The sequence below is a fragment of the Arvicanthis niloticus genome, chromosome 11 (genome assembly GCF_011762505.2).
Source record: "Arvicanthis niloticus isolate mArvNil1 chromosome 11, mArvNil1.pat.X, whole genome shotgun sequence".
Classification (NCBI taxonomy): domain Eukaryota; kingdom Metazoa; phylum Chordata; class Mammalia; order Rodentia; family Muridae; genus Arvicanthis; species Arvicanthis niloticus.
In genome coordinates, this window is record NC_047668.1 from 34541367 (window position 1) to 34555861 (window position 14495).

At 38.0% G+C, this 14495-nt stretch overlaps 1 protein-coding gene across 1 annotated transcript in view; it reads right to left on the minus strand.

Annotated features, from left to right (window-relative positions):
* The window catches only part of Cog5 (component of oligomeric golgi complex 5), a 288970-nt gene that overhangs the window by 112656 nt on the left and 161819 nt on the right, over positions 1 to 14495 (minus strand). Inside the window, exons 9-10 of the mRNA XM_034514294.2 lie at positions 12898 to 13010; positions 12512 to 12589 (exon numbers count right to left, since the gene is read on the minus strand). Of these exons, the coding sequence (XP_034370185.1) occupies positions 12512 to 12589; positions 12898 to 13010 (191 nt within the window). The remainder of the gene's footprint in view (positions 1 to 12511; positions 12590 to 12897; positions 13011 to 14495) is intronic.

Below are 14495 nucleotides of genomic sequence, written 5' to 3' on the forward strand. Positions count from 1 at the left end.
ACAATACGGAAATGCCATCTTACAGCTTTGCCTTTTCCTAAGCATCCATTACAGGGGTGTCTGGGCGATGGGCACCCATCCATGGCTTTCATCATGGCTTTTTATGATTCCCTTCCCTCGTTTGTTTTTTGTTTTCTGCAGTTGTTATACATAATCTTTTTTTTCCCACTTTCATCTCCTTCATGGGATGAGCACTACAGATTTCAAATCCATCAAAGGCCATATTTAGTCCCCTCCCCTCAAAGAATTTTAATTTTATATGATCTCAAATCTCACTTTTTAGAAGCAAAAATAAAAATTCATCTTCTGAGGTAAAATTATAATTCCAAACACCAGGAGTTAATAAACTAAATAATAATCAACATAAAGCTCTGAACAAACTAAAGTTATTTCCTCAATAAATACTAATGCAGAAAATGCCTTTAAGTTATCTCAAGCAACCTGCTTATAGATTAATATAAGGGATAGTTCTTCCATATAGTATGAAGTGAGAAAAACCTGCTCTACTCTGAGTAGATGAGCCATCATTCTCACATTTGTGTGTAACAATGGGACTCTCTTTATTATAAAGTCGAATCTCTTGTGTTTGACCTAAAGGCAAGAGTACATTCTCCACACTGATTATGGAAAGAAAAGCACACGACACAGGAGACGGAGGGTAAGCAGGAGTGAATGTATTTGGAAAAGACAGGCAAGGGTAAGATCAAGAGGCACCTGTGCGTTCTATGAGGTGCTGGCCAGCTACCTGAGAGGTTTAACAAGAAAGTATCATAATGATTTGTGGGACTGTGAAAAGACAGCTTAGTTTCTGGTAGAGCACTGGCTAGAGATGGCCGGAGACCCTGCAAGGGAAAGATACATTTCGCCACGCTCCCAGACCCCAGGCTCCTGACAAACGGTCTAAGACCTCCATTGATCCATGCCTTTCAGTCACCTAGGACAACGCCCCTACCAGCTCCTCCACAGGTAGAAGGCGTGACTACAGGCTTCAGGGCCTGACTACAGGCTTCAGGGCCTCAAGAGACCTACATACTAATGAGATGCCTAAAGGCCAGAGGGTATAGCCAATTAAGCATTCCTTCCCGGACCGCCTCCCTCCTCTCTCCCTATTTAACTCAGGTCTGTCCTGAGTTGGGTGTGTGGGGGGGGGGGGGTGGGGGGGGGTCCAAGCCAGATTCATCTACCATCTGCCATGACAATAAAGCTTGTAAAACCATGGACTTCTTGGTGTCTTTGGGGCCCTGCCATGGGAAACCGTGGAGAAGGCCTTTAACTAATGAGCTGTTGTCACCACTGCTGTCTCTCCCACCAGAAGACCTCTCGATTTAAGCAAGCTAGCCAAGCCGCCAAGTCAGCCAAGCATGTGCAAGTAACAAAGAGTCTCTTTCCCGAAAGGTGCTGTCAGGGCTTTCCCCCACCCTCATTTCTCTCAGCTGGGGACCAGCCCCATATGCCCCCACATCTGTTCTTCCACGGCCCCCCAGTGGTGTCTAGGAGCCCAAGGACAGACCACCGGTCTCCTGGGTCAGGCTGCCTCGGCCAGGAGATGACCATTCTAAAGCCCTGCCCCCATGGGAATTCCGACTGAGATCTCCCGTGCCCTGGCGGAGCCCTGCAGCATCTGCCCAGCGCCACATGAAGTGAACTCAGTCAAAATCCTGCGCTTCTGCTGCCTAGAACCACGGTTCTAGATGACTAGGGCAGCTGACCCGCGGGAACCACAACTCCACCCAACAGGACCCATGCCCGAACACACGCACAAGCTATCAACCACGCAATGATCTGGACTTCAGTTTAGGAAAAACTTTCTGATAGTAATACAGAAGTTTGATTGGTCACAATACTATAAATTAGGAACTTAATAGGATGATTCTTCTAAGGCCAAAGTAGAAGAGTAGCAAGAGCAGTATGTAAGAAGTTGGGATGACTAGATGAAAAAATAATAGATTTATGATACATTAAAGCCAGATACATTTGGGAAGAGCCAGAAAGATAGAGTCTGTGCAAAAAAAAAAAAATGAAACTCCAGAAGGAGCAGCTGGTGGACAAAGAAAGACTAGCTCAGAGACTATGTTCATAGAGCAAGCCTGTGGGGCGCTGAAGTGAAATTCATCTATACCAACAAATGTAAATGATTTTATAAAATACTTATTAATAAAAATAAACATAAACCTTTGCTTAAAAGCAAGATCCAGCTAAACTGATTCGAATGGATACCTCCACATGAAGATGGCAGCAACTGCTACTGTAAACACTTAAGCTTAATAAGAAGCTCCCGATTACAGTTTTAAACTCAAACATGAACTTCCCCCAGGAATACATCCCTGGGAGAAGCACATTTCAAAGACTCAAACAAACATTCCAGGAAGAAAGACCCAAGATAGGAGTTTATGAGCCCTTAACATAGTAAAACCTGGGTAAACAGAAGACACTTAAGCTGACCCTGTTTGTTGTAAAAGATAAGGTGCAAATTTGAGTTACTTAGCAACTGGGCCTGGGAATGGAAATGAGGCCTGGGAACGGCTGTTTGAAATTTAGCTTTTGTGGTTATTGTTTAAGTGGTAATTGTATAACTGCCCTCATAAATTCTGTAAAAATGGTATATAAGCTGCCTTTAGCTTTAATTCAGGGTTCATCTTGCCTGCAGGCAGGAGAACCCCAGTATACTAGTTGTGATCTTATCATCGAATCATCAATAAACCTCATGTTATTGCAGCGAGTCCTGTCCGTGAGTGTTTCTGGGGGAGCACGTCCCCTGGTTTTGGATCTTTAGGTCCAACACTACCATATGTGAGAAACTCCCCATATGCCACACGTGACATGAGAAAAGAGAAATACTTAGGGATACCTCATACAGGAATTACAACAGAGGGGTTCAGAAGACAGAAATACGACAAAAATGAATTTGCCTATCCTGCACAAAATGTTTCAGTCCCAACTATCATTGACTTGCAGAATGTCTTATTCACTATCACTGTATCCCACACATCATGTATTCTGACCAAGAAACTCACTTCATAGCTAGAAAGGTACAACAGTGGGCCCATGCTCATTGACTCTACTGATCTGACTTATGTTCTCCTCCATCATGAAGCAGCTGGCCTAATAGAATGGTGGAATGATTGTTTGAGGATAGTTATGGAACCAGCTAAAAGACAGCAGACTTGAGAACTTGTTTCAGGAAGTGGTATATGCTTTGAATCGAAGTCCATTATATGGCAGTTTCTCCCACACCTAGTATTCACCAATCCAGGAATTAATTCGAGTAAAGGAAATGCTGTCTTTCACTCACTATCTCCCCTAGTGACAAAGTAAGGTAATTTTTATTTCCTGTCCCCACAATCTTAAGTTCTACTGGCCCAAAAGTTTGGGTTCTGGACAGAGGAGCATTCCTGCCAGAAGAAAACAAACATTCCATTGAACTGAAGGTTGAGACTTGCTAATTTGAGCTTCTAATGCCCTTTAACGAATGGTCAAGGAAAAGATTACCAGTGTTGGGAGGAGTAATTGATCCAGAATGCTGGGGGAATTTGAATTGCTTCTGTACAATGAAAAAAGGAAATATTAGATCTTCAGTGCAAGAGATCCTTTAGGTTATCTCTTGGTGTTATCATGTCCTGTGATTAAAGTCAATTGGAAACTACTACAACCCAATCCAAACAAAATGATAAAAGGCACAGACTCTTAAGGAATAAAATTATGAGTCACTCTTCCAGGAAAAAACCAAAAACAAACAAACAAACAAACAAACAAAAAACCCCAAGACCTGCTAAAGGTATTTGTTAAACATGGAAGGAATATAAAACGGGTAAGAGGACAGTAGTTAAAAATACTAGCTAAGGTCAATGACCAGTTGCAGTAAAAAGGATTATAAGTGACATGAGCATTTCTGACCTATTTTGTTAAGAATGTTAAGAATTGTACATATATACAAATATGTTAAGCAGATATTATAAGTTTTCTTTACTCATTTTCTTTATCATACACTATAACAATTTAAGACATTATCAGTGGTTATCATATTTAAATTATGAGACATTAAAGACCAAGCATTCTTCAAGAAACATTGACATATATTCTAAAATAAATAATGTATGTGTAGCTACACATAAGATAGTTCCACCATGCAGGGTAGAATCACAATCTGGTTATTGCTTTCATTTGGAAATTAAGCATGACATAAGAAAATGTGATTAAGCATCAGGTCGACAATGAGTAAGTAGACTTGTGATGGCAAATATTGGTTGTCAAACTGACCACATTTGTAATTAAAACCCAAGTAGCTAGGCATGTCTGTTAGAGATGTTTTTGGTTGAATCATTTGAGGTGTGACGATTCACTCTAAATTTGGACCACACTGCTGGTCAGCCCACAAAAAAAGGACATGGAAGCAGGAGGTTTGTTCTTTTTGCATGTTTGCCCTGCTCTTGCTGGGAAGTTCATCTATCCTGTTGCTGAGGTATTCCTTTGCTGGCATTAGAAGCTACTTCTTCAGGATCCTAATTCAAACTGGAGACTAGCAGCTCTCTAGGAATTCTGAGAATTTCACCAATAGATGGGGACTGTCAAGACATCTAGTCCCATGAAATGAACAACTACGGGGTTCTTTGCTTTTCCATTAGGAAATAGCTACTGTTAAAAATACCAGGACCACAGCCTATAAGGCACTTTAATATATCACCTTAATATACATATTCATTCATTTAATCATTTCTGTTCCTTTAGAGAATGCTGACTATCACACCAGGTTTGGGAGTTTTTGTTTTCAGATGTAATTTTTGAGAAGGGCGGCAGGGGGAGTGGGGCGCAAGGTGAGGAGGAAGAAGCTACTATTATATTGGAAGAGACTGAAGAGAGGTGCCTATCATTACAAACACAGGAGAGCCTGGGGAGAAAATGCAACTTCCTTATTTCTTCCAGACAAAGGTATAAAATGAGGATTATCAGGGAATATCATTTTTTGGACTTTGACAAAGGTTTCTAAGTCAAGTGAGCTGACTGAGAAAAGGTCAGAGTAAAGCAGGCTAAGATCAAAAGAAAAGAAGATGCAAATGACTTAGAGGAAAGTCTGTGCCAGAGATCTCTGTGGAGAGATCACATGGTGAATGAGGAGGCCTGCAGACTTGATCAAAGAAGCCAAGTGGATATGAATTGTAAATTTGTCTTTATTCATATTCTGAATTCAAATCAGAGAAACCTTGGCTTTGCAAATACAAGACAAAGAAAGAAATTCTCTTTGCTCAAAAACAGTTTTATGGAGTTAAGTCTCATCTCATATCTGACATGGAGTGTGACTAGGAACAGCAATGCTTTACATGTCAGGGTAGCTGGATGACAAAAAAAACAGTGTTAAAAATAAATAAATTAAAAGTCCTCTCCAATCTCAAGTCCATCTTTTGTCATCAACTATCCAGACACCTAAAATATTACTGGGTCCTAGTCAGCATTCCATGTCAGACAAGATGAGATATAAACCAGCAATTTGGGCAGCCCCATTCACAGGCATAGATATGTATACACATACACAGGTGTCAACACATACGAAAAACACAAATTTACACACAGAAAATAATAAAGTAAAAATGCAGTTGGTATAATGGAAGAAAATATTTGCTAATCAAGAATCAAATGAAGAGTTGGATGCCAAATACCTAACTGAAAGGGTCTGATGACTCATCTAAGGCTTCTTGTGAGATATCCTCCCAATCAACTGTCAAGTATACTTTTTATGTCAAGACAGTGACACTGCTGAACTCTGTTGTGGTAATTAATATTTTAGCATTTTTTCAACATATACTCCTGTGTAGAACTAGATTATAATTTTCTTTATCATCTTTGTCTGAGCTCAGTATTAAGGGTGTAATAGACTCACCAAATGGATCTGGTGGGTCGGGAGTGTTCCTGTCCTTTAGGATAATGGAGTTCCTCTTCCTTAAATTCTTCAAAAAATACACTTAAAGCAGTATCTGGGTCAATGTTTTGTTGATGATAAGAGTTTAAACAACAGACTCAATTTCTTTAAAGGCTATAGGAGTATGAGTCATGCTCTCAAATTCTAAGTAGACACTTAAAAGGTTGTATTTATCTAGAAATGTGTCCATTTCTACTTCCATCTTAAAATTAGTTCTCTATAGTATACTTATATTTTTTATAATCTTTCATTTTGATGAAAATTTACATTTAGAGATAATATACAAAAATAAGAAAAGAATCCATTCACTAATTGTTTGCTCAAAGAAACTACTTGTTAATATTTAGCCACATTATCATCTTCATCCTTTATCTCTGCGAACTAATAGAGAATAAGTAAAAAGCACAGTGGGTTCTGAAGAAATAAACTGATCTCTGAGAAATAAAGATATTCTTTTATTCTTTATATAAAAACAGTATAATTATTAAAGTCAATGAAGTCCAATAGCCTGTGTATAAGAACAGAAATACACAGAAAGTGAAACTGAGTTCTAAATATTGTATGTGATAGTCTAAATAAGAATGGCCCCAAAGGTTCCTATAGTTGAATGCTTGGTTACCAGGGAGCAGCACAAGGTAACAAGGTGTGGCCTTGTTAGAGGAATTGTGTCCCTACCTAGAGGTGAGCACAGAGGTTTCAAAAGCTCAGGGTCTATCTCTACTTGCTGCCTAAAGATCTGGATGTAGAACTCTCAGCTACTTCTCCCGTACCATGTCTTCCTGTGTGTCACCACAGTTTGCACCATGATGAGAATGGACTGAACTCCTAAAACTGTAAGCAAGCCCCAAATTAAATGCTTTCAAGAGTTGCCATGGTCATGGAATCTCTTCGCAATAATAGAACACTGATTAATAGTACATGAGCTATGTATTTTGTAGTCTGTAGTAATGCAAAACTAACTTATTAGCTCCACTTGCTTCTTTGGATTTTGTGAGCTTGCATCTGGGTAAGGAACCATGTATGTGTGCATCTGAGTGTGTATGGAAGTGATCATATCACCTATAGTTTAATTCCTTTCTTTTGCAACAGGAAGTCTGTTATTCTCTTATCTACTGCAACAGAATGTGGAATACAAGTAGCAACAAGAAATACTTGTACTCTCCCTTATTTTAGGGAAGAAACATTTGTTCTCACCATTATATACTAGAAATGTTACTTATTTGTTTTTCATCCAAACCTTTTACCAACTTGAGAAATGATGGTTCTATTCTTAGTTCAGAAAGAACTTTCATCAGGAATAGGTTCTGTCTTATGCTTTTTGTGAATGAGTTAGATGATAGCAGAATTTTCTTTTATACTCGCTGATTTTCTTTTTCTGATGAGATCTACATTAAAATCTCAGTTGATTATCCAAAGTTTTACATTTTTCTTTCATATTTACTATCCTTCATGAAAAATGCTAAGTAATATCATTAACTCCCTGCACCGGCCACTAATTTATGTGTGTTTGTATAATCCAATGCTTGCACTACCAGCTAACCTTTATTTCAAATATGATTATTCATTCATTCATTCATTCACTCACTCATTCATTACTGCGTGTGTTCATGTGTATATGTGGGTGTATGTGTCATGATACATGTGAAGTCAAATCAACCTCCAGTTGCCAGGTTTACAGAGCTAGCATCTTATTCTGCTGAGTCATCTTGCCAGCCCTCCAATGAGTTTAATTTTCAAATGGTCTATATGGCAACTTTAAAAAATAACATTTGATAATTTCATTTTTCAATTTTCTTTACAATATTTTTTTCAATAATAATATTCTTTTCAACAATTTTCTTTTAAATAATTTGCAGTTCATTACTTATTGTACTTTATCAAATAATTCTAATATACTAAAGCCAAAGTGTGCTAGAGACATTTTCAAAGCCTAAGGGTTTCTCTGCCTTTTTGTAATTGTGTTGAATCTTAATAATAACTTGCGGTTTACAGGAGTGAGTGTGTGTTTTTCCTGTGAACTGACATTGCCTGAAGCTGTAATACACAAAGTAGTCTAAGGACTAACGATACAAGTGCTTTCCTGTACCAAGGGCCTGAATTGTTCCTGGTGGGAATCAAGGTACTGTTAGCATCAGGGGCCCTTGTTTGCTACAGTGACACAAGGTATCAGCTTAATGCCAGGCTTCTCTGTTCCTTGTTTGCCTGTGCTGCAGTGAAAGGCTCTTAAGATCTCATCTCTAGACTAATGGGAGTAGAAATCATCCAACCTGTACAGATACAACATTTAATGGTAATATTGATTATCTGTCTAATTGGTTTATCCCTACTCAATTTTGTTAAATACATTAAGATGCCACACACAGGTTGAATATTTTACTGATATCATTAAGATTTCAAATTTGGGTGCCCTTAAACTTTTCTAATTAGAGTCTTGAATGCTATTATTGAATCATATGCTATGTCTAAAAGGGCAAAAGAAAACACATTTTTGGCATAGTCAAAATTCTCATTAGTACTATGGCAGCTTAAAATGCTCACATTCCAAATTTAGCTTGATGCATCCTACACACATGATTACAAGACTCTGTTTGAAGATAAAAATTGCTGGCTTAGAAAGTGAAAGTATCATATCTACACCCCCACACACAGCTAAACTGGCTTAATTCTGTCCATGAAAATCTACAGCCTGTTTTTCACTCTGTGGTTCCTGAATAATCTGTCAGTAATTTGCTGACTCATATTGCAGCCAAGTGTTATGACAGAGTAGTCATGGTTCTACAGTGACACTAGAATGCGTGCCTAGTCAAGAAATACCAAAATTGACCATCTGTTTTGTTTTCTTAAGTGTTTATTATTATTATTTATTTTATTTTATGTGTTACGAGTGTTTTGCCTACATGTATGTCTGTGCATCATTTTGTGTGTCTGCTGCTCAGGAAGGCCAGAAGAGGGTATCCGATCCCCTGGCACTGGAGTTTCAGACAATTGTGAGCTGCCAGGTAGGTGCTGAGATTCAAACCTGGGTCCTCTTGAGGAGTGGTTAAGAGTCAGTGCTCTAACCATAGAACCAGCCCTCCAACCTCTAAGCTTGAATATCTAATGTCTAATAATCTGCCTCAAACTTTGACTTACAAAATAATTCATTCATGGAAGCTATAAAAAATACACTACAAAAAGAAAACAATTCAGAATTAAAACAAAAACATAAATTGGTATGAATGCATTTTGTTTGCAAATGATCATACTAAGTGAGACAGGTTAATTTTATAGAACATTTATGAAATTAGCAGAATTAGCCACTTCAGATAAAAGAAGACCTTTGAAATGGCTCCCCATTTCTACTGAAATGTCCACAGGCTTCACTACACAGATATAAATGGTCCAGGATCACTTTATATTCATCCAATTGGTTGTTCAATACTCACATGCTCTTGACAACAGGATGGACATCTACAAACAACCTCCCAAGTAATGCAGCATTACTGCCTCCTAAGAGCATTCTTACTCTTAGACTACGGATGCTGATACACACTATCCTTTCCATCACCTAGAGTCAAGTATCTTAGCAAGTACCAAGACAGACTTAATAATGTTAAGTTGAAAACTAAAAGTTTTAAAGTAAACACTACTGTTTACTTTCACCTGGTAAAAGAAAATAAATGAGTATTTGTTGGGGGCCGACTTTTAGCAGAAAGCAGCTATCAGCTTTGCAGCCATCTTGAGCCATATACCCTGACATGAGACTTGGATTACAATAGCCTACAACAGCTGAGCACACTCTGATAATCTTGGTTTAGATACCTTGAGATTAAAGGTGCGTGAGATTAAAGGTGTGTGACTTAAGAGTATGACTTAGAAGTATAGAGATTAGAGTTAGAGACAAGACCTAAGGGCATGATTAAAGGTGTAACTTAGAGGCGTGGCTTAGAAGTGAGACATATAAAAGGCAGAGACAGAACAGATCAGAATCAGACTGAGATCAGAGCATCAGACACATCAGACATTAGGTAGAAGACACTTGGCTCCAGACAGAATCAGACACAGCAGACAGAGGAGACAGAGAAGGAGACACTTAGAGGAAGAGAGACTGAAGAATAAACAGGATTGAATCACACCCTGTCTGGTCTCCATTCTTCTAGTCTGCCCTCACCCTCGCTCTTGCTGAACCCCGACCCGCAGACCGGAGCGGCAGCTTGGGCCGGGGTACAGTGGCTGCCCAAACATGGGTCAGCCCGGGCCTCAACATTTTGCCTGGGCTGCGACGTTTTTTGGCCACCCCAACGTGGGGCTAGTGTGGACCCCAACATTATTTTGGCCACCCCAACGTGGGGCTAGTGTGGACCCCAACAAGTATTTCAGAATAAATTCTAAATCTCATGAGACTTGCAAGGAAAAAAAAACACACAAAATAAGTTTGCCTATTTTTATAGCTCTAACATTACCATATACTAGATTACAACTTCATAGAAATGAGATATGCAATCCTGACATGATCAGAATAGTGCATACTATATTATTTAAGGAAGTATGATTAATGATCTAAACTGCTGATACTCTTCATGGATGAATACCCAAACATATTGTGTTATTACAATGTTTAACAATACTAACATCATCGTATGTCAGAGTTCTTTATTACCTAGCTTTTGTTTAGCTTATAAGGCTTAAATATGCATTTTCAGATTTTAAACGATTGGAATCACAATCATCTTATCATACCATTGAGTCTTATTATTGTTAACCACCATATTGTTGAGCCTGGCACATAAACTGCAAATTCTGAATCAAATCTATATTGTACTTCATTTTTCCAATCAGAGCATCTCATTTCAGTGGTAGTATGACCATTCTCATTTGATAGCTAAGACTTTAAAAGTCTATATAGCCTATGATCAGTTTAGACAGAGCTTGGTGCTGTGATGCCAAGGCTTCAGTTACTTATCAATACACTAGTCTTCCTTTGACATTGTTTGAATACGTATTAAGGAGGCAGACCTTAATAATTCAGCTTTCCAGAAGCTAGAAAGCTAATACTATTGTGAAAATGTTAAGTATATAGACATAAGGTAATGAACAATTTACATATGAATTAATCATCTTAAGTTGGTGTAGTCTATGTGCCAAAAATAATGAACAACTATGTGTATATTAATTTAGTAAACAATGCATCCATGTTATTACTGGAGTCATAGTTTACATAGATATTAGCCTATTTACCATTTCATAGTTCCCTGGGCTTTACATGATAAATAATATTCATTTTTTTCTATTTAATATTTTTGTAACCTAAGGCTGCTCTAAAATCATAAGCATTTAAAAGTAAAATTTAAAAATTCAAGAACCAATATTTTAAAATTTGTCAGGAGCCATCTAGAAAGGCTAAGCCTAGAGGTGATCTTCTGAGATGGTTTCCCCATGGAATGTAGACTGCAGTAAATGAGCCTTTGCAGGGATGACATTTCAGGACTTGATTCCTGCTACTGATATGCCTTTCCTGTCATTATTAGATTAATAAAATAATCCCTGAATATTAGTCCACTGTATTGGGCAGATTTTCTACAGATCAATGAAGATATACTACCTTGTAGTGATACTATACAGACAAATCCTTAACAGGCTTCCTTTTTCTGGTTCAAGGCCAGGAGTTTTTTTCTGACACACTTAGGTTTCTTTTCATTTTTAGCAATAAAAAGGTAGAAGCTTTTCTTTCTCTATGTAATAATGGTTGAAGCTTAACATTTATGCAGAATGAGTGAGTACCTTCTGCACTGGTGCTGGATAATGACCTGCTCATGGAGGCTTTTACTCACTCTGTCCACCAATAATAAACATTTATGTATGTAAGTATAGCTGTATGTGTGTTAACTATGGAAGTGGATGAGACAGGTAGTTGGGCCTGACACGAGTGGATTATGAATATGTATATGAATGTATGTGTGTTCATGCATATTTGTTTGTGTAAAAGTAAATGAAGAAAATCTTAGAGGTAATTAACACAGTATATAAAATACTATAATTTATGAAGTTACAAATAAAACTACTTATGCCATGATAATGAAAACATACCATTTTTTTCTTTAGCACATTCATAAATTGAGTTGTAATTCATTATTCTATTAATAATTATAAAAGCACTTCAAAATTAATGACTAAGATAATATTCAGAGGTTCCTAGACTTCAAAGGAATACAAATTAGTAAAGGACAAAAGCAAGACTTTATAACATGAGACATGAGTACAGCAAAGAAAGTCATGGGGCAAACAAAGGAATGGGTTCTGTAGCCTTAAATATGTTATAATGACTACTGTTTAAATTGTTTTATATGTCAAAATATTTCAGATTACTTTCTAGTAGAAATTTTGAAAATGTTACAATCTATCATTTACATGGACAGAAATAGGAAATGTGTAGTACATTTCAAAAATTAGACCACATCCAAGCTGACATTAATCTTGCAAAAAAAAAATTTATAGTTATCAACAAATACATTGCCTTTGGTATACGGTAAGTATGCCATGTAAGGCAGGGACTCAAAAAATGATTGCCTATATTTTCCTATTTTCTGCAAGAGATACAAAACTATCTTTATTTAAACATACCTTAACTATTTCTTCAATGAAACAAATGTGAGAAACAGGATCTCTCTTCTTGGTTAACACTTTTTGTAGATGTTGTACCTAAAGATGGAGAAGGAGAGAGAGACAAAGTATATTTAATTAGGTCCTTCCAAGTTAAAGCAATGTAACCCTTAGGAACTGGAAAAAGCTAGGCGTACTTCAAAAATTCCTCACAAATAGCATTACTTCTAGCATATGGGACAAGAGGATAAGGGGAGGAGAGTGGAGCATGTTTCAACCTTTGCAAATACTACAGTCAGGCAGCAGAAGTACTGGCATGCTCGGAGATGATAAGAGATCTGTCCCCAAAGACCTAGAATTAGCAGAAGTTTATCTATAAAGCTTTTTCCATGTCTTGAAACATTTACCTGTCCACAAGCAGCACAGATGTGATCCATAAGTTTTTCCATATTGGTCCAGAGGGAAGCCCGAAAAGCTGCTGTGTTTCCTGGAGTTGGCATGGTGGCTCGCCCAGGGCCTCCTGGTAAAGAGTAACAGACAAATGGGGAAAAAAGGAAAGTTCCCAGATATAACAGAATGTGCATTATTCTAAAAGCACAGAAAAGACAAAAACCAAGAAACCCCTTCTCTCATAAATAGCTTCTTATGTACAATATAAAAACAATGTGTGTAGTAAGAAAAGTAAATCTCACACAATCACATGTGTGGGATTATGATAATAAAATAAAATTAATGAAAATAGTTTCCTTAAAATGGAAAGAGGACAAAATGTTTTACATATTCAAAATTAAATTTAAGAATGACAAGGATAGCCCCCAAACTGAATTCAAGTAAATATATACTCAATAAAATTATCTTGATATCAAATTAATAAAACAAACACAGTGCAAACAGCTCAAATAAATTTAAGTCACAGAACACTTATTTTGGTAGTGTACAGATATGCTATGGGCCAACAGAACTGCAAGGAAATTATGAACACAACAGGTTTGCTATACACGGAGTCTGGTGTAACAGCCTTGCGGCTAGTTTAGATACATACACAAAAGCAGCCACAGAGCTTTGCATTCTAGCATCCAAGTTGTTATTTCTACAACTGTCTTCCCAAACTCAACAAATCAAGCCATAGCTCACTGATTAAAAAACAGATTTCACAACTAGAATATGAAAATACAATGCAGAACAGTATCTACTGTGCCAAATTATCAAAACCACAACAGCAAAAACAAACAACAACAACATGGACTTGATTGGTGTGCTGCTGCATGCCTGCCACACACAGGGAGGTACTGGTTACTTCAAAGGCCTCTGGAAGCCTCAGAGGCTTGCAGCTCTCCTGCTCTCTGGGTCAGAGTTAAGAAGCTATGGTGATGGCCCCAGCTGTATATGTAGGGGAGGATGGCCTTGTTGGGCATAGGTGGGAGAGGAGGGCCTTGGTCCCATGAAGGCTGGATGCCTCTGTGTGGGAGAATTTGAGGGCAGGGAGGTGGGAGTGGGTGGGTAGGTGGGGGTACATCCTCATAGAAGCAGGAGGAGGAGGGATGGGATAGGAGGTTTCTGGGGGAGGGGAAATGGGGAAAGGGGATGACATCTGAAATGTAAAAATTTTTGAAAATTATAAATATAAAAAAAGAGAGGGAAATTATAATTATAAAAAAGAGAGGGAAAAGAAAAGAAGCTATGGTGGGCTGTTCTGTAGTAACTCTACAGCTGAAACAGCTTACGGTCCTACCCAGCACTTGGCTCTTGTAAATCGTGTAATATGAAACTTCCTACAGTTAATTCCATGAAAGATCAAAAAGTCAAAGTATCCCACTTTGCTCAGGGGATTCATCTGAAGACTAGTACCCTTCCATACTGTCCAGGGCAACTGTCTCTCACACTCATTTTGCTTTAAGCTAACTTTCTTACTGTTCTCATAATGTTCCTGATTTCTCTCCCATTTCAAGATTGGATCCTAGCTCACAAGGTCCTGGTTAGGTGTCAGAGTCACAGGGCAAATGGC